The sequence below is a fragment of the Gymnogyps californianus genome, chromosome 1, assembly GCF_018139145.2.
Source record: "Gymnogyps californianus isolate 813 chromosome 1, ASM1813914v2, whole genome shotgun sequence".
Lineage (NCBI taxonomy): Eukaryota > Metazoa > Chordata > Aves > Accipitriformes > Cathartidae > Gymnogyps > Gymnogyps californianus.
Genome location: NC_059471.1, coordinates 133640063 through 133658362, shown reverse-complemented (window position 1 = coordinate 133658362; position 18300 = coordinate 133640063). Strand labels below are relative to the sequence as shown.

At 40.0% G+C, this 18300-nt stretch overlaps 1 protein-coding gene across 1 annotated transcript in view; it reads left to right on the top strand.

Moving 5' to 3' along the window:
- The window catches only part of CRACR2A (calcium release activated channel regulator 2A), a 52703-nt gene that overhangs the window by 24102 nt on the left and 10301 nt on the right, over window positions 1-18300 (top strand). Inside the window, exons 7-12 of the mRNA XM_050910563.1 lie at window positions 3707-3894; window positions 5897-5968; window positions 8257-8302; window positions 9126-9217; window positions 10618-10945; window positions 15954-16167. Of these exons, the coding sequence (XP_050766520.1) occupies window positions 3707-3894; window positions 5897-5968; window positions 8257-8302; window positions 9126-9217; window positions 10618-10945; window positions 15954-16167 (940 nt within the window). The remainder of the gene's footprint in view (window positions 1-3706; window positions 3895-5896; window positions 5969-8256; window positions 8303-9125; window positions 9218-10617; window positions 10946-15953; window positions 16168-18300) is intronic.

Sequence of the window (18300 nt, the reverse complement as noted above, 5' to 3'; positions counted from 1 at the left end):
TTGGTATAAAAACCACAGAAGCTATTCAAAGGCTTACACTCAATTTTAAGCCTCGTGTAATCCAGTAATACAAGCAGCAGTATCAAGAAGGTTTATCTTATGATTATTGTCTACATTGCCTATTGTCTACTATTGCCTGTCTTGGAGAACATAAAACAATGTCTGTGTTATTTTTATTAGTAGTATTTTTTATCTAATTTTATTTTTCCTTTTTGATTCATTGTGTTGTTTATTATTAATAGTATTACTGTGGTTTCTATTTTATTTGTAATTTCTATTATTTATCATTTCCTCTCTCCCTTATGAATTTGCATGAGTCTCAACAAGGGTGCTATTGAAGGACAGGTTCTTCCATAAAAATTAAACTATCCCATTTTATTTTTATGGAAAGGAAGCTGTGTTGGACAAATGGAATTCACTGCTTCTAATGATGTGATGAGTGAGATAATTTTATTCAGATGATTGATGGTATTTGAAACTTTTGTCATTCAGCCAGCTGATTGGTACCCATTGTCAATCTTGTACGCAATATTTGATTTTTTTTTTTCCCCCTGGTATAGCAGCCTAGCCTGTTTATTTGAATGCTTAACGCAGTGTAGTTAGAGACAGTGTTTTGTACATATATTTTTCTAATTCCTAATGATCATCTCTGAGAGTGACTCTCATCTTTCCTCAGATGTGTTTTTATAATACTATAACTCTACTCATTTTCTGGTATTACTCTTCATTCACCTAGATATCAATGTGTGCTAGGTTAGCTTCCACCTGTCTAATGTTTGCCTTATCCAGAGCGCTCTGTCACTTTTGCCTCCTCCTCTTGCGTGGAAATATACTTTGATAATTAAATCTATTCTTGCAGATGGTAATGGTAGCTTGGTTTAATTGTAACTTCCATGCTTGATTATATGGGAGAACCTCTTGGGAGTAATACAAATGCTTTTTTCCAAACTTCATTAATAAGTCTTTTCTTTCTTTTTTTCTTTCTTTCTTTTTTTTTTTTTTTTAAATACAATGTAATTATTCCTGTGTTGGAAATCATTATCAAAAATGTGAAAGGGAACTTACAGACAAGATAAGTTCAGTGTTGTTTCCGCTGACTTAGCCAGAGGGGCTCTCGGGGTCTTCTGCCTGGTGTGACCGAAATACTGCTCTGACTCCATGTTGACTGGCCTTCTGTAGGCCAAGATTCCTTTGGCTAGGCCTTTTTGCTGGCTACCATGATCTTGAATTGTCAGCTTGCTCTACATGGCTTAGATAAAGCACAAGGTATTCTCAATAGTGTTCCTCAAGGGATGTGTGATGGCATGTATCAGAAGGAGGCACTGGGGACAGAATGTCTAGGGTAGAGAATCTTGTATTAGGGGAAGAAAGTAGGTGTGGACCAGGTAAAATGCAGAAGAGTTACTGGGCTTCTCACATAAAACGGTGGGTGCTGTGCTGATGAAAGACACTGAAGAGCATGATCTTGGGATTCGGAGTGAGAGATCCATGAGAACATGGATCAGTAGCACTCAAAAAATGCAAATCAAATGATAGAAGTTAAGAAAGGCATAGAGAACAAAATAATCCCTGGCCTTATACACTGTATAAATGTTTCATCTTTCACACACACCTGAAATAAATAGGAAAAAAAAAAGATAAAAAATACAGAAAGGATGCTGAGCTAAGAACAATGGAATGCATGGAGAGTGTTTAATGTATGTGTCTTTGAGGGACAGCAATAGCTGTCCTCAGCAACAGTTTGTTTGTATTGGACAATCCCAGTTCTTTACTCGATTTTAAACTTGTGAGTTTTTCTCCCATTTTTGTCAAAAAAAGAGAATATACACCATTGGCTACTGTGTCTCTGCTTGACCTGTGGTAGTTGGTTAATTCTCTCTGCTCCCTAGATTTTCTTAAACATGACTGTGGGCCGTGAGTCTTTCCCAATCAATTTTCATCTACTTGATGACCATGGGAGCCAATTTGCAGCTCCAATAAGCAGCTAGAGCCTATAGGGTCTATGCCATTCTATACCAGCTGAGCATCCACCTAATGAGTTATTCCACTGTATTGGGAGTTGTTTAAATGAATGCTTTAGAAGTAGTGTTTGGCATCACTTAAAGGATTGTATAAATACAGTGAAAGGAAGGAGCTCTGTATTGCTGTAAAATAACCCTTTCTCCTCTTGTTGTGTCCTGGGGTTTAAATATTATGAGCATCTGCTATTGAGCATAGTTTCAACATAATTGTTTTTCTCACAAGAGTAAGCACCAGGGTTTATAGCAAGTATTTCTAACATCAGTACCTATGATTCTGGGAGGTGATGATGGCTACCATTGCAGTTACATTTCCAGGCCAGTCTCTGTAAGTTTTCAGATGGCCATAGTATTCTGTAAGTGGGATTTCTGCCTGCAATTTGTTGCTCTTGTTCATCTTTGTGTGAGCACTTTTTACTTCTCCCAAAACCACTCTTCTGGATAAGAAAGTCTTGTCTTCTAGTACCTGAAGCTTTTGCTTAGAATAGATAACTTCATTCTGTCGAGGAATGGAAGCAATGCTCAGGAACTGAAGTGATCTGTCAATGTAAACCAACATTACTCAGTGGTAATTTGATGCCCAGCTAGTCAGTGTTCCATATGAACTGTGAGCCTGCTGAGGCTACAGTTCAGCAAATATGTTAAGCTGGTGCTGCTGCTGCTATAAGTGCTCCCGCTCTACTCTTGTTCCTGACCTTTCACAATCCCAGCTAGAAAGTATTTTCTGCTTTTGTTTTGAACCTGGGCCTTAAGGCTGCATTCAAAACCAAGACTAGAAGAACAGCAACGTTGTGGAGCGTGAACAGACTGGCAGAGCTGGGTAAGGACAGATTTTGGTTTGGGTGAGCTCTGCTTGTTGGGATGTGCAAAATCAGAGTTCTAACAAAATCCTCCTTTGTGCCTCAGATCTGGAAGATTGAATTGGTATCATTGTAATGCTCCTAGTACATTTCACATCCCTTAAAACGCATACCGAAAAAAAAAGTTGCTTATATATTGTCAGGTCAGCAGTGCCTTCCCTAGTATGAAGTGGACTAGTTTTAGTCTACTTTTAACTTTTGCTCTGTCGTCTTAATTTGCTCAGTTAGCCAAGGAGAAGCAGGTGGAACTTCTTTACATACCAGAAACCACTGTTATCTGTTTCACAGGGAGGTTGTATCTTTCCTTTATATATACTCTGGAGAGTGAAAATGAAAGTGAATAAAAAAGCTCTAATTCACACTTCTTGGCAGATTTAGCTGAGGTGGCAGAAAGGTTACTGCTTGTTGCTATTACTGGGGATAGGAAGGTTTATCAGCTACCAGATTTAAATGTAACAGTTTTTAGGCAGAACTCTGAATCCCTCTGTGTAGGCCATGTCATTGTTGGAAATTGTCTAAAATAGCAGTTGTGAATAACAACTAAGTACTGCTAATCTGCTCTGTAAACACCTTTTTTGTGGTTTGTCCTGGTGCATTTTTGAACTGGATGAAATTCAATCATAGAGTGGAATGGCTTTGTTTTTATGTAACATAACTATGTCTGTACACAGAGCAGTGGAAGAGCACCATATGTGTTTTATTCATATGTTGGCTTTGGTAGAAATAGCTTCCCTATTCAACTAACCTCTAAGACCTGAATTGAAAGCCTCAAAACCAAGATGCCTCAGTTAGTTATAATACTTTCTGTTCTCTTTTCTTGCATCCCAGTTAGAGCAGCAATGTACAGAACTTCTCAGTGGCAAAGAAGAAACCAAAGTAGAGAACACCAAGCTGAAGCTGACTAACCAGGAGCTGCTGAGAGACCTGGAGAGAACATCTCACGAACTAAGCTTGGCTCAACAACAGTTACAGGTGCTTCAGGAGGAGGCATCAAGACTACATGAGGAGAAGGAAATGTAAGTCTCCAGCTGCAATGGTTCTAGTGCATTTGCTTAGCCTGTCAGTGAGCCTCCTTCTCAGGGTATTCAGTGCTGTGATTTAAATTTGTGTCATAAGCAGAAACCACCAGCAAAGCCAAGTGCAGTTCTAGTCATTTTTCCCCAAGTAATTCAGCAAGTTTTCTGTAGCATATCTGGCTTCTACACAATCTTTTGGTACTTCTTCAAAATGTCCGTGTTCTCCCATCCCCCATTTGTTGAGGGTGTTTGGAATTAAAAATCAGTTTAATTGGTTAAAAAGTATGTCTTAGTTTTGAAATACCAGTGGGATTCCTTACAGAAATTACAGTTGTGGCACATGATGCTCCATCCTCAAAGCTAAGTCTGTCTGAAACTTGCTTCTCAAAATGTACTCTGGCTATGAGGCGGCTAGGATGTGCTGCTTTTCTTCATCAAAAGCAAGTCTAGTACATCATTTCTGACCAAGGAGCATGACCAGCAAGATAAAACGTAGCTTATACAGCTAAATCACAACTCACACAAGGCCTTATGGTGGTCCAGAACCATAATTTTGGGGTTTCCAGTTCAAATATTTTGGATTTCAGATTCTGACTCTGAATTTTAAAATATTTTTTGGAGAAGAAATATTTACAATTCATATTTTGAGGGATAGAAATGGCCTTTAAGTGACAGATCAAGCTACCTGTCTTGCTCCAGCCTTCTGTACAAAGCAAAAGTTACATTATCCTGAAGCTGTAATTGGCAGAAATGTTCACTGAAGTCCATTTAATGGAAGATAGTTTTAAAAAAATGCTTAGGGATCTGTAAAACCCTCTTGTTGCCAATGGAGAGCCCATGGATGCCAGACTGTGGTGCATATCTTGCCAGACTGTATACATTTCAGCAATGAACTATGTAACTCAGAGCTGTGGCTGTTTGGCATATTTCAGGATAGAGCAGAATATTAGATCAAATGTCATATTCTTTTTCTGTTAAGCTTTGTGCCAAACTCTACTTAGTTATTACTAATTTAATTTTTCTGAGGGTATAAATAATGAACTTTGTTGATAAATGATTGTTAAAGAACAGCCACTGCGTTTAGAACACTATTTTTAGGTTTGCATGTTTGATGTGTGTTTTGAAGTAGACAGTAGAAATATTCCTCCTCAAGGTGGTTTGTTTCCTCTTTGAGGCCTCTCTTTTCAGATCCAGAGCAAAGACTGTGGAATGATCTGGTTTTAAAGCTACAGAGGAAATCTGCCCAGTGGTCAGACTGCTGAATAATACTACTGCATTTACAAAACACTTTGGATTCAATAGTGTTTTATGGAATTAGAGCTCAGCTCTACTCAACTGCACCTGCAGTGTTGCTTTAAACATCTGTATCAGTCTGGTAAGACCTGAGCTGTTGAAGCAGGTGTAATGTTCAGCCTGTGCACAGGAAGAACTTGAGGCTTCACTGAAAGGCAAAAAACATTTAAGGCCAGACACCGAGTTGCATTAAGACAAAGTAAATGGTGTAAATCTAGTGTAAAAATCTGAGACGCTGTGTCCAATGTTTAAGTCTGCATAACTGTTAAAGTCAGGAACTGAAAAGAAATTGTAGGGATTGTAGTGTGTGAGCCTGACATATGGTTCCAGCAGCAAGATAAACTTTAATTTTGGATAAAATGTTACATGGTCTTTAGTGGCCATGAGTGAGAAGGATTTCAGCAATATGTCTTCTCTGAATGATGCAAGTACCAGTATCAGTGTATATTAAGCTCTCTGAATGAAGAAATTACAAAGCTATAATTTTTTTAAAAAGAACCTCTACTCCTTCCTCTGCTAACTCAAACTGCTGTCGTACTGTGGGCCTTATACTGAATAAGCTTTTTTAAAATTAGTAACCATTCATGCAGAATAAAGTCTACAGGTTTGGAGAAGCGGAAGTCTCAAATGTGGATACTCCTAGGGGGAAGCATTTTAGCAGTGTTGTTACCATAGTTAGAACAATTTTATTTATTTCTTTTTATTACAGGGAGGTGTACCGAGTGACAGAAACTTTACAGAGAGAGAAGTCAGGACTTCTGAAGCAGCTGGATTTTTTAAGGTAATGCAGACCTTACATTCAAGAACTTCTTGCATCATTCTAAAGAGGTACATTAAAGGATGACATTATGTTGGGATATGTAGTGGGTGTAGGTGTCCAGGTGTTGGCAGCAGGGCGCCGCAGGGGTGGCCTCTGTGCCAGAGAGGAGAGGCCGGGGCTGCCTTGTGCCAGACACAGCCGGTTCCAGCCAGCTCCAGTGGACCCACCACAGGGCACAGCTGAGCCCCTCAGCCAAGATGGTGGTGTCTCTGGGAAAGTGTGTGTAAGAAAGGGTAGAAAACACTGCGCAGCAATTGAGAGAGAAGTAAGAAAAAAATGTGCGCGAAACAGCCCTGCAGACACCAAGGTCAGTGAAGAAGGAGGGGGAGGAGGTGCTCCAGGCACTGGAGCAGAGATTCCCCTGCAGCCTGTGCAGAGCCCATGCAGGAGCAGGCTCCTGGCCGGAGCTATGGCCCATGGAGAGGAGCCCATGCAGGAGCAGGTTTTCTGGCAGGAGCTGTGGCCCATGGGGGACCCACACTGGAGCAGTCTGTTCCTGAAGGACTGTGCCCCATGGAAAGGATCCACGCTGGAGCAGTTTGTGAAGGACTGTAACCTGTGGGAGGGAACCCACACTGGAGCAAGGGAAAAGTGTGAGGGGGAAGGAGCAGCAAAGAGGAGCTGATGGACTGACCACAACCCCCCCATTCCCCATCCCCCTGCACCACTTGGGATTGGGAAGGAGGTAGAAGAGTTGAGAGTTCAGGAGTGAAGTTGAGCCTGAGAAGAAGAGGGGTGGGGAGAAGGTGATTTTAGTTTTGTCTTTGTTTCTCATCATCCTACAGTTGAGTCTGTTTTGTCTGTGATGGTAGTTGCTAAGCAATCTTCCTGTCTTTATCTTGACCCACAAGCTTTTCCATCTTATTTTCTTCCCGTGTCCTGTTGAGGAAGGGGAGTGAGAGAGCGGCTGGATGCACATCTGGCAGCCAGTCAAGGTCAACCCTGCCACAGGATAATGACACAAAAGATAGCAAAAATGGTTACAAAAGGCAGCATGTCTTTTGTAAGCCCTGTTCTTCAACACAGTAGAAGGCAGTACACATGAAAGATTTGCTTCGTTTTGGCAATTCAGTATTGTAGGACAATCTCAGTTCCAAAAGTCAAATGTAAAACAAAGCAACTGTTCTAAGCTGGTTCTGTGGTAGAAGCCTGGCCACAGGAGACTTGAAGCTTACTAAAAGGCTCTGTTGTTTCTAAAGTGATGGGAGTACATCCAAAATGAAGATTCTTTCCCCAAAATGTTTATTAGTAAAATTATATCAAAATATAGTTAGCTAATTTTCTCTGTAACATTTCTGTATTGATAGACTTCAAAGTTTGGAGTTGTGTTCAGACAATTGTAACCCTCTTTTTAATGTGCAGCAATGTTAGTTTTTGTTTGCTTACTAGTAAGTTTGCATGGGCTATAGATTGTACTTGCCTGTAGGCCTTCATTCACTGCATTTCCTTCAGGAGGTCTCATTTTAAAGTTACCTAAAAAGTTCCCATACTTGAGGAAAGGCTCTTACTCTGCAGTGTGTTTCCCATAGGCCACTCCATATAGTGCGATCTTGCCTGCTGCTGGTAATGGGGCCATAGGTAGAAACATCTGACAGCAGAGGTTGTTTCTGTTCACCAAGGCTGTAATGGCTGCTCAGTCTCTTTTGTGGCCAGGCGATGACACACCAAGCAGGTGTGTTGTCAGATCTGATGAGAGCTGGGTGATTGCCTGGAGTCTCAATTTCTTGACATTTTCATCTGTTCTGCATAATGAATGGAAGATGGATGTTTTCCTAGGGAGACTTTTCCATGGCAGCCACAACTGTAGCCCTCAGAGGGACATAACTGGCCTTCACAGCTGTCACCATATGAATAGAGATGGTGTTCGTTACACCCTCTCCACAGTAAGAAGCCATCTTTACTGTGAAAAGCTTTAAACATTCTAATTTAGAGTAAGTGAAGGCATATTGACTAGAACTGATTTCTATGTGTTAAGGCATTTGTTTTGATAAACTACAGAATGAGGGCCAGATGCCAGCTGGCTTTGATCAGCATAGCCCTACTGGAGATTCAGTGGCCCAGACAGGGAACTGGCTGTGGTGAGAATATAAATAAAGCATGATGAAGGGTGGAGATATGCCAAATTAAAGTGCATTTGTCCTGCCTTTTACACTGCCAACTGTCCAGTCGGTCTGTTAGTGTTGAGTAGAAAAGTCAGCAGTTCTAAATACTTGGCCTCAGTGTTTCTTTTATTTGTGTTCTCCCTGCAGGGAGAGGAACAAACATCTCAAAGATGAATGTGACATATTTTTACAGGTAAACAACTATTATTTTCAAACCCAGTGTTGAGCAAACATGTATCAGAACAGCCTGAAAAGAAGGGGATCAGAAGGCTGTGCAGGAGACAGACTCTTGTGCTACTTAAATCTTGCCCCATTCTTAATTTATATTGTCTTTTTTCTCATTTGAGAATAAGATTTTTAAATTTGCTGAACAATTTTAAGAGCTACAGTTTTAGAATTATAAAGTTGGCGCTATCTTGAGGGAGATGAATGTATTTTATAAGAAGCTAAGGATGCAATCATGAGAGTATGAAATAACCTAAAAATTGAACAATTAAATTTTGTTAATCTATTCAGTCAAGAGTAGCTAATACCCTGAAACGTTTATACAACAGTACAGTATGTGAGTACCCGAATCAGTACCTGAATACCTATCGGTACTGGGTAAGAGTAGATCACATTAACTTTTTATCCAGGAGCAGAGAATGGGCCCCTAAGAACTTCCAGAAGTACCCTGGCTTAAGGAGACTAAGGCCACTTAGTTTACACTTGTTTGTGTTCTTAGTCGTACAAGAAGCTGCTAGTGTAAAAAATATATCTGTTGACTTCTTTTCATGACATTATGCTGTTTTATTGTGGTCCATTTAGCTTACAAAGCAGATGAATTCTTGCAGGATATGGAGTTTCCATGTTCTGATTGTTTATCAATCAGGATTTTGAAGCATTTATACCTCTAGGATTTTTTCTACAATTTTTTCTTTCATATTCATTGCATTATTTAACCTTTAGGAATGAAGGCAATTAACCATAATGAATAACAGGAGTAAATTAGTAAGAAGTATTCTGTATTTCTGCAGAAATGCAAAACAAGTGTTCCAAAAGCCAGCTGGAAGCAAAGATCAGGGTCTGTCATTGGGAAATACATAGAGGGCAAGATGCTGCCTAACAGGTAAGAATGTTTTTTTCATGTGTTCCCTGTTTGAGTACCATGAGGCTTATAGAAAGAAATGTGGAATGTTTTCTTTCTGATACCTTTGGACTTTTCAAAGCATGTATTTCTAAAGTGTCTGTCACTATATTACTGTGCTCTTTAAGAAATTTGGAAATAAAGAGACAAATTTTCACATAAAACAAGTGTGCTGTCTGTAAAGGCAAGAGACTTCCCCATTGGGGATGCGTATATGCTGGGAGGCACAAAAGCTTGCCCATTACCCTATGCTGATACGGTACAACGTCCTTGGTAAGTCCCTGAAAGAGCATACCTCCTCCCCTCTCATTGTAGAGGACAGCAGTCCTATTGTAAAGTATGGGATGTGGAACTAGTAAAACATGGAGAATTTAATTCTCAACTGTGTGGTTGTAAACTTGAAATCAACAGGAACAAGATGGTGATCTCAGTGAAACTCTAGCATGTTTCCTTTGAGACAAGAGGAGCTGGAAAGAAGACTAGTATTTCACTTTGAAATAGCAGCTAAAGCAATGTCCCTGCAGGCACAGAGTCATGAAGTGTAAGGAGGGAAAGCTTTCAGAGACAGAGTTTAGTAAGTTCAGTACTGAGAAGTGGAGCGTAATTGGCAAAAGCAATTATGGCACAAAAGTCATAGGAAAAATTTAGGTGGGAAGGACCTCTGATGTCTCTAGTCCAATCTCCTGCTCAAACTCCAAAACTAGATAAGGTTGCTCAAGGCCTTGTTCAGTTGAGTTTTTGAACATCTGGATGGAGGTCCCACAGCCTCTTTGGGCACCTGTTCCCTTGCTGCACCAGTTTCATGAAGAAATTTTTTTCCTGTATCAAGTCAGCATTTCTCTTATTGCAACTTACATCTGTGGTCAATGCACACATCTGAGAAGACTCTGGATCTATTTTATCTACGCTCCCCCTTCTGTTGAATCCCCACTTAGGTTTTTTTTCATCCATATTAAACAAACCCATCTCCCTCCTATCTGCTAAAGAGAGAATTAGATTACACATAGAAAGGGTCTGGGTTGGGAGGTTGTTTTATTCTTCCAGAATAGCGGGGGGAGGGGAGGAGGAAATCACAGTAGAGAAATTTACTTTAGCTATTCCATGAGGTTAGAAATGAGGCTAATCTTATGTTTTATATTCTGGTTCAGGTTTTCCCTGTAAGTTATTAGCTTTCCCCATGATGCTTATAATTATCAAGCATGCTATATATATGTACACATTATATGATGAGCTGACTTTTCAGTAGACGTTGGACTGAATCTACTATGCCTGCTGTGAGTAGTAAAAAACATGGGAAATTAAATTCAGTTACACTAGAATAAAACAATAGGAATCCAGGTCCAATATATTTTTGTGATGTACTTACTTTTTTCTCTGTCTAGCCATTCATTTGAAGAAGATGATGTTTTCAGTAACTCAAAGAGAAGGAATTCTGCTGGACTGAATGGAATTCTCTCTGTAGAGCCTGATGCTGGAGCCACTGGAGGAATGTCTAAAGCATCGCATCTCCAAAGAATAATATCAATTGAGGAAGATCACCTACCCCAGCTTCTTGACAGGCTGGTTGATAAGCAGTTGAACAGATGGACTGGAGAAGATGAGAATACTTCTTCTGAGATGGAACTGGATAAGAAAACCACAGAACAATCAATGGAACACTCACCATCATCTTCTAGAGAACAGCCTGTAGGGAAGGAAACACTGTCAAATGTAAGGGCATAAAGGGGACCTCACCTTGAGTATTGTGTGCAGTTCTGGGCCCCACAATTTAAGGAGGATGTGAAGATCCTTGAATGCATCCAGAGGAGGGCAACAAAGCTGGGGAAGGGGCTGGAAGGCATGTCCTATGAGGAGCAGCCAAGGACTCTGGGTTTGTCTAGTTTGGAGAAAAGGAAGCTGAGGGGCGACCTCATTGCTCTCTACAGCTTCCTGAGGAGGGGAAGTGGAAAGGGAGGTGCTGATCTCTTCTCCCTGGGATCCAGTGAGAGGACACATGGGAATGGTTCAAAGCTGCATCAGGGGAGGTTCAGACTTGACGTTAGGAAATGTTTCTTTACTGAGAGGGTGTTCAAACACTGGAATGGGCTTCCTAGAGAGGTGGTCGATGCCCCATGCCTGTCAGTGTTTAAGAGGCGTTTGGACAATGCCCTTAATAACATGCTTTAACTTTTGGTCAGCCCTGAAGTGGTCAGGCAGCTGGACTAGATGATCATTGTAGGACCCTTCCAACTGGAACTATTCTATTCTATTTGACCTTGGAAAACATGAAATGGTGTTGAAGGGTAATGCGTTATTCTTAGAATCTAAAATTATTTGGTTTTCTGTTTTTAAGTTAAAGCATGACAAATTAAGCCATTGCATGAAGAGGGAGATGGAAATACACTGCAGATAAATGTTGAAGGTGCAAAGAAGGGAAACTGAACCTAAAGGAGTGGTAACTGCAGACAATGTGTGCATAGAGTTATATCTGAAGGACTGTTTAGGAGAAGTGAAGTTAAGCCTTGTAATAGATGACACAAGAAGATCCACTGAAAGTAGCAATTGTCTAAAAAAAGAAGCAACTCTTTTTTTGAAAAGTTGGGGTGGGGGGTTGCCAAAAAGTGACATTTCTCATATTCTGATACTTTTGAATCGGCTTTGGTAGCTGTTATACTATCTGAGAAATAATACGAGCAAATAACTTTACTTTTTAATTATTTTTTGAGAAGACTTTTAATTAACAAATTGAAATCCAGATTTTTTTTTTCAGCTCTAGCTTGTATGTGCATGTTAACAATGAATTCACCATGCAGTAATAATCCTTAAAACAATATGCTGGAAGGTACATCTCTTTGGAGTCTAAAGTCCTTCTTACACTGCTGTTGCTTCAGAGCTAGCTGTGCTTGTTTTCTAATTTTAGTGTCATTGTTAAGTATTACTCATTTTTAGATTCTTGGAGCACATATTAAAAAGAGTAAAATATAGGAAAAATAGGTATCCTTGGTCATAATTATATAGTTCTTTTAGAAGAAGCAAGCATATCTTAAAAATTGTGATAGAATTATGCCATGGTTACATAATAACTTCTAAAAGTGGTACATTTTAATAAAAAGTCTAGGGCACAGAACAGAGCTTCATCCTTTGAAATTATTTAATACAATGCATACTTTTTGCTTGCTATTTGACTTATTTTGGATCACATTTTCGAAGTATGGTATCTTTGGACTTTAGAACAGCAAAAGCCAGGTAGGTCATCAGGTCCAGCTAGGGCAAACCTGTCCTGCCCGCTCTGTTTCGGCAGTCATGCCCCTTGAAAGCACATCCTCTCAGCCGGGTAGGAACTGGGCATTCCCTCAGATCTGTTTTTTTACAATTTTTTTTCCCCCAAAAAACAGTTGAGAGCAAGCAGGGAGGGGAGAGAAGAAATCCTAAAATGTCTCCTGCCTGGTTGTTGAAAACATTTTGTTTCAGTTTCTAAAGAAACATTGTGAGGGTAAACAAAAAGTTCATTTCCAAAAGTCACTTAGAACTGGGAATTCCATTTTTTTTTTTTTCCTATGAAATGTCAGTGTCTTAGCCCAGCCCTTAGGTTGGGTTGGGTTTTTGCTTGTTTTTTTAAATTTAGTTTAAAAAAAACACAGCAGAATACTCCTTTCTGATAAACTCTCTGTCCATGTGGCACTGAAATACCTGCATGGTCCTCTTGGCCTGCTGACTAGGCCTGCCAACGACTACTCAATTTGATGGCATTCCATTGCTTGGGGCAGTCTCTAGGCTGTGTGTCTGACCACTGCCATTTTGTGTGAGTAGTGCTTTGTCTCCTTCTGTACACCAGCTGTAGTCTGATGAATTTCTCATACAACTTTGCGTTTCCTAAATGATGCTCTTGGGATCACCACTTTTTGACCATGAGATTTAGACATCAGAAGTGATCTTCTTCCATACAGTGCTCGCACACTGATTCCCTCTCCTGACAGCATGCCTGGGCTAGGAGGAGTGGTATTCAATTAGTAAGTGTTTTCAGGGCAGCTCTGCATATAATTCTCAACTGGAGCTGAAGAAAACTTCAGAAAAAGATAACTCCTGCTTGCTGCATCATGAGTTATGAGGTGTGAGTCTCAGGGCCATATGTCAACTAGACTGTCTTCTGCAGCCAGTCCTTCTCTCCTCTCATGTTTTGCTGCTCAAAGGATCTGCAGTATAAAGGAGTGTAGGCTCTAGAAATACTTGTGCAAAGGAGGCAGAATGATTCCATGCAGTTGTTACATATGTAGCTCACTCAGATACAAAGTCTTGTCATTCTCTGTTTTGCACTAGGAAGATGAAGGATCTGAGACAATCTGTATTTTTCAGTTCATCACCGTTTTTGTTCCTGTAGTCTACATGGCTTTGTATTACTGCATTCCATGATCTCATTGCTTACTGTACTGAACTCAGGCTCCTAGCTGCTGGCATTAAGCCTTCTTATTCACCATACATTCACAGTCATTTAGCTGCTAATCCTTTATGACCTACTGCATCTTATAGGTGATGCAGAACCAATGTAAATTTTTTCTCCTTTTAGAAATGAACAGGTCCATTTCCATCCTATGGAATGTGACTACTGAAAGTGTCTAAGAATTTGCAGCATGAGGCCAGAAACTGCTCTTTTATCTGGGAGTTAACAGTCAGGTAGAACATTCTTCTGAGTGGCTCTGAAGACGAAGCTGCAGTTAGCATAAGCAGAAATGTGATTGGGAAAACACCTGAAGGAACCATAATGGAAATTAGAGCAAGATTTTCTGTCCAAAACCTGCGCCTGAGATGCACTTCCTCTCCCCTCTGTTCTTTCAATATGGAATATGAACCACTATGTTTATACCTGCTATCTTCCACATTTGTGTTAAATGGCAAAAAAACTAGGTATGTTACTTGACCTGGCTACTGTTTATATGAAGGCCACTCAAAAGACACATCTAGGGAAGACTTTTTCAGACTGCGTTGTAAACTAAAGTAAATTTACATCCCACTGCTATTCCATTTTCCCATCAGCACTTTGTTGAAGCAGACTATGAAGTAGCTCATCCCTTAGTATAGTGTTCAGGTGCAGTTTTAGAATCAAGTTTGATTATTAAGGTTATTTTCATGAGTGGACTTGATACATCTCAATGAAAAATGACTGCCTGTTATGTTGGGAGATGAGCTGAAGGCCTCTGGTGTCTTTGAGCCTTAGTGCTACTGAGGTGTGTATGACCACCAGGGACAAGGTATTTCAGGTCATGTAGTCTATATGTTTAGTTATTGTTCTCAGAAGCACTGTGAAAATGGTGCCAAGCTGATGATTGTATGTTAACTTGTTTTATTTCACAGAGCACGCAGACTAATAGGTTGGGAATGTTTTTCAGCAGAACTGAAAATGTGCTTTATATAGATGTATGTGTATTACTAGCAGCCTATAGTTGCAGTGGAGTTTGGGATTTTAATAGAAAAGGAGAAGTGAACAATGAGATAAGAAATCTCTGTATAGTTGTAATGGGCTATTAGCCTAGCTCATGAGAGACATGTATTTTTGTCCCCAAAATTTACAGCAGTGAATGATATTTTTTCATACTAAGGAAGACAGCAGCTCGAGTTTATTTTTTTCCCCATCAAGTGCAGCTCTGTATTGTTTCTGCTTCTTTCTGTAAGGCTTCAGTATATTTGTAGAAAACATTTGCAAGGCCAGACATCAATGTCTCATTCAAAGGACTGTCGGGCAGTGAATTCAGTTCTGATGTCGTCTTGAAGTCAGCAGTCTCAGAGATTCTGTACCTCAGATGCCTGGCAGAGGGCCTTTCCCTCCCTCCCCTTCCCTCCTCTTTTGTCCCTCCTCACAACCCCCGCCCCAACAAACTAATGCCAGGAGCATCCATGATCTTGCTCCCCTTCTGCAGCATTAAGAACAAACTTGCTATCTCCCTCTTCCTCCTCCACCTTTGCACAAAATAGGAGAAGAGGCCAGCTAGGGCACCCCCTGCAAACCAGCTGGTGCTACAGTGTTCTTCCTTACGCAACTCCTGATCTACATACAAAGGTCTTGGGAATAATGACCTACTTAACAGAGGATATAAATATTGGAGCTATTAGCTACTAGCTATTGGAGCTCCAGCATTAGCTTAGCCTGCAGTAAGCAGGATGTGGATAGGCAGAACAAATTGTTCTTCCTTCTGCTTAAAAAACCTAAATGACAGAAACATAGCTCAATGTTTACAGCCTGATTAACTGGGTCTAATTCTCTCTGTCTGTCTCTTTCCCCCATGCTTCTGCGTGTAATGTTAAACAGATGTAGAAGTGCAGTAATTCCATGGAAGCTCTTGGCTCCACAGTAGTAGCAGAGAGAAGAATCTGGTGATAGATGGCATAAGCCAAAAAATTATGACTTTGCTTCTTTTATCTAGGTGAAGATGTGCTGTTTCCTCTGTGTCATTGGTATACGATTAAACTACTGAGCAGAGCTATGTGAAGCTTTGTGAGTTTTGATTTGCAGGGATGAACATAAACCATTTTCTTTTAGCAATTTCATGCATTTTTCAATGCAGTCTCATGTCAAGGTTCATACTCAGTATACTTCCAGAGCTCAGTCCAAATCACTGCACTTCAAATGATCTGGAATGATGCATGGCAAACATCTGAAATGCTGAGTTATTTTAAGAAACAGAATACTGCTTTATGAGTAATGGAGAACATGATAGGATAAAATCTCTTCTTTTTCCCATCTCAGTTAGCCTTCAAGACAAGGCAAATTGGAGAGGCAACAGGATTTATAGAACAGTTGGAGACTAATGTTTGCTCGTACTTGAAGGAGGAGAGAATAAACTCTGTCCCAGACCGCTTATTCAAGATTATTTTTGTGGGCAATTCGAGTGTTGGAAAGACTTCATTCTTAAGGCGATTTTGTGAAGATCGTTTTTTCCCAGGCACAGCTGCTACTGTAGGTAAGTTTAAGAAACATTATTAGTATTATTATTTTTGTTCCAACAGTACTTAGCAGCTTCTACTGAGATCAGGCCCTGTGTTATAAAACAGAAACATACAGATGTTGTAAAAGCTATTATCCGAAAGGAGAGTAGGACATGCAAAGTGAGTTCTCCTAAACTGGGAAGCAGGTAATTGATGGAGAGGTTTCAGAGTAGATTCCATACTGAAATCCTGGCAGCACTGAAATAAATCAGAAAAATCCTGTTGATTTCAGTGAAGCTAGAATTTCCTTGTAGATCTCACTGTTCTGAAACTGATACCCTGTCCTCTGGACTGCACTGTACTAACCATCCCACCTCCATACCCCATCCCTATCCCTCTAAGTAATCTGATTTTGTTTTAAAGAGAAAGTAGAATATCTGAATTATGTTTGAAGATTTAGCATTATACTAAGCACCAAAGAAATATGTTGGACCAGTGTTTTCAAAGCCAAACATTTCAAAGCCTACATTGTACTTACATTGCCTGAAGTTGTAAGCCAAGCTTTCAAAAGTCAGACACATAATCAAGGTACAAAAACTTAAGTATAGGTTATTGCAATATAGCTGAGTTACTGTAAATGACCAGATTCATTTAGTCTGTGTTTAGGCCTTACTTATTCTGCAGCATATATGAAATAAAACTTGTTCACAATAAAAGGTATTTAAATTAATGGATTTGTCTTGCATTTGTGACAATCTAAGAACATTCGATTGAGCAGTTGCTGTAGCTCCCTTGACTTACCAGGTAGCTAAAGATACCTGAGTTTAAATTTCTACTGGTATATTGAGTGTCTTAAGTTCACATTAGAGTCAGGGAAGATCTAAGGTCTTAGCATAGGGATTTAAATTAATTTTGGCACTATAAGGTATTTCACCTGGTCTTCAGCTGCTGTTTTGGAAGAGAACAGGTCTCCTGGGTGTCCTGCCAGATTGAAATAGACATTTTGAATACCAAATGGCATCTCAGATGGCACTAGGTGCCTGTGAGCAAACAGCTGAATTCTACCCCGCCATCCTCTCCAAATCAATCCAGTCAGAGGAGCCTAGGGACCAATTAATCTGACCCTTGATGCCTACTTCAGGGTGAGCTTAGTCATTTCCTAGACTCCTAGTTCTTCATTGACTAGATCTTCATTAACTATAATGGGAGCTTAGACACCTATATGCAATTGTCTACATTTAAGAGTCTGGTGCTATGTCCTATCCACGTTTCTTGTAAACGGCTGATACACTTCTCTAGACTCTGAGGTCTTACACAGTGTGTGCAATTACCTGGAGCTTCCAGAGGAAAAGCACAGGAATGCATCTGACCTTTTCATCTTTTGGCTGGTCACCCAGTGTTCTTGCAAATGCAATGGCAAGAAAGTATTTGTCATAGCTTTGATTTAGTCTTCACATCAATGAGTTTCACAGTTGTGGACTATGGCTGGCAAGATACAGACAGTTGAAAAGTCAAGTGGACAACCTGGAGAGGAGTGTTCTAATTGGATTTCTACAGAACAGCTCAAATTTCTTCCCTTGAGATGTAAGCAATGGATATATCCTCTATCCAGATTTCTTAATTGCCCATTGAAGGAACATGGGCTTGGATGCTTCTTCATTAATGCCAGTGGTAAGAATCCCATTGATGTGGAAAACGGCCCCAAAGAAATTGTTGATGACCTACTGAGATCCCTTCCAACCTGAATTATTCTATAATTCTGTGATTCTATGATACAGTACAGTGTGATACAAGAAAATGCAGGTTGTCATTATGAGGAGGCAGTGACTGATTAATATTTAAGACTCTATTGTTATAAATATCCAGAAGATACTTATATCATCACAGGTTAGGGGAATTGGGAGAGAATTAATTTGAAAGTTTAGATAAATTAATTTTTGTCTCACTTCCATGTAGCCACATAAAAAATAGGGAACCAACCTAACTGTAGTCAGCTTGTCTTTTATATTCTGAAGAGGGGAGGAGGTCCATCTATCTTCAGCATTTATCTTAGGTTCCACTGTCCCCTTAGTGTGGTGCCTTGTGTTTTTCCACTAACTGTCGAAGGTGTCTATGTGGCTAGCTCAGACTAAACGCTGACATTTCAGAGAACTGAAGGTATACAGCAT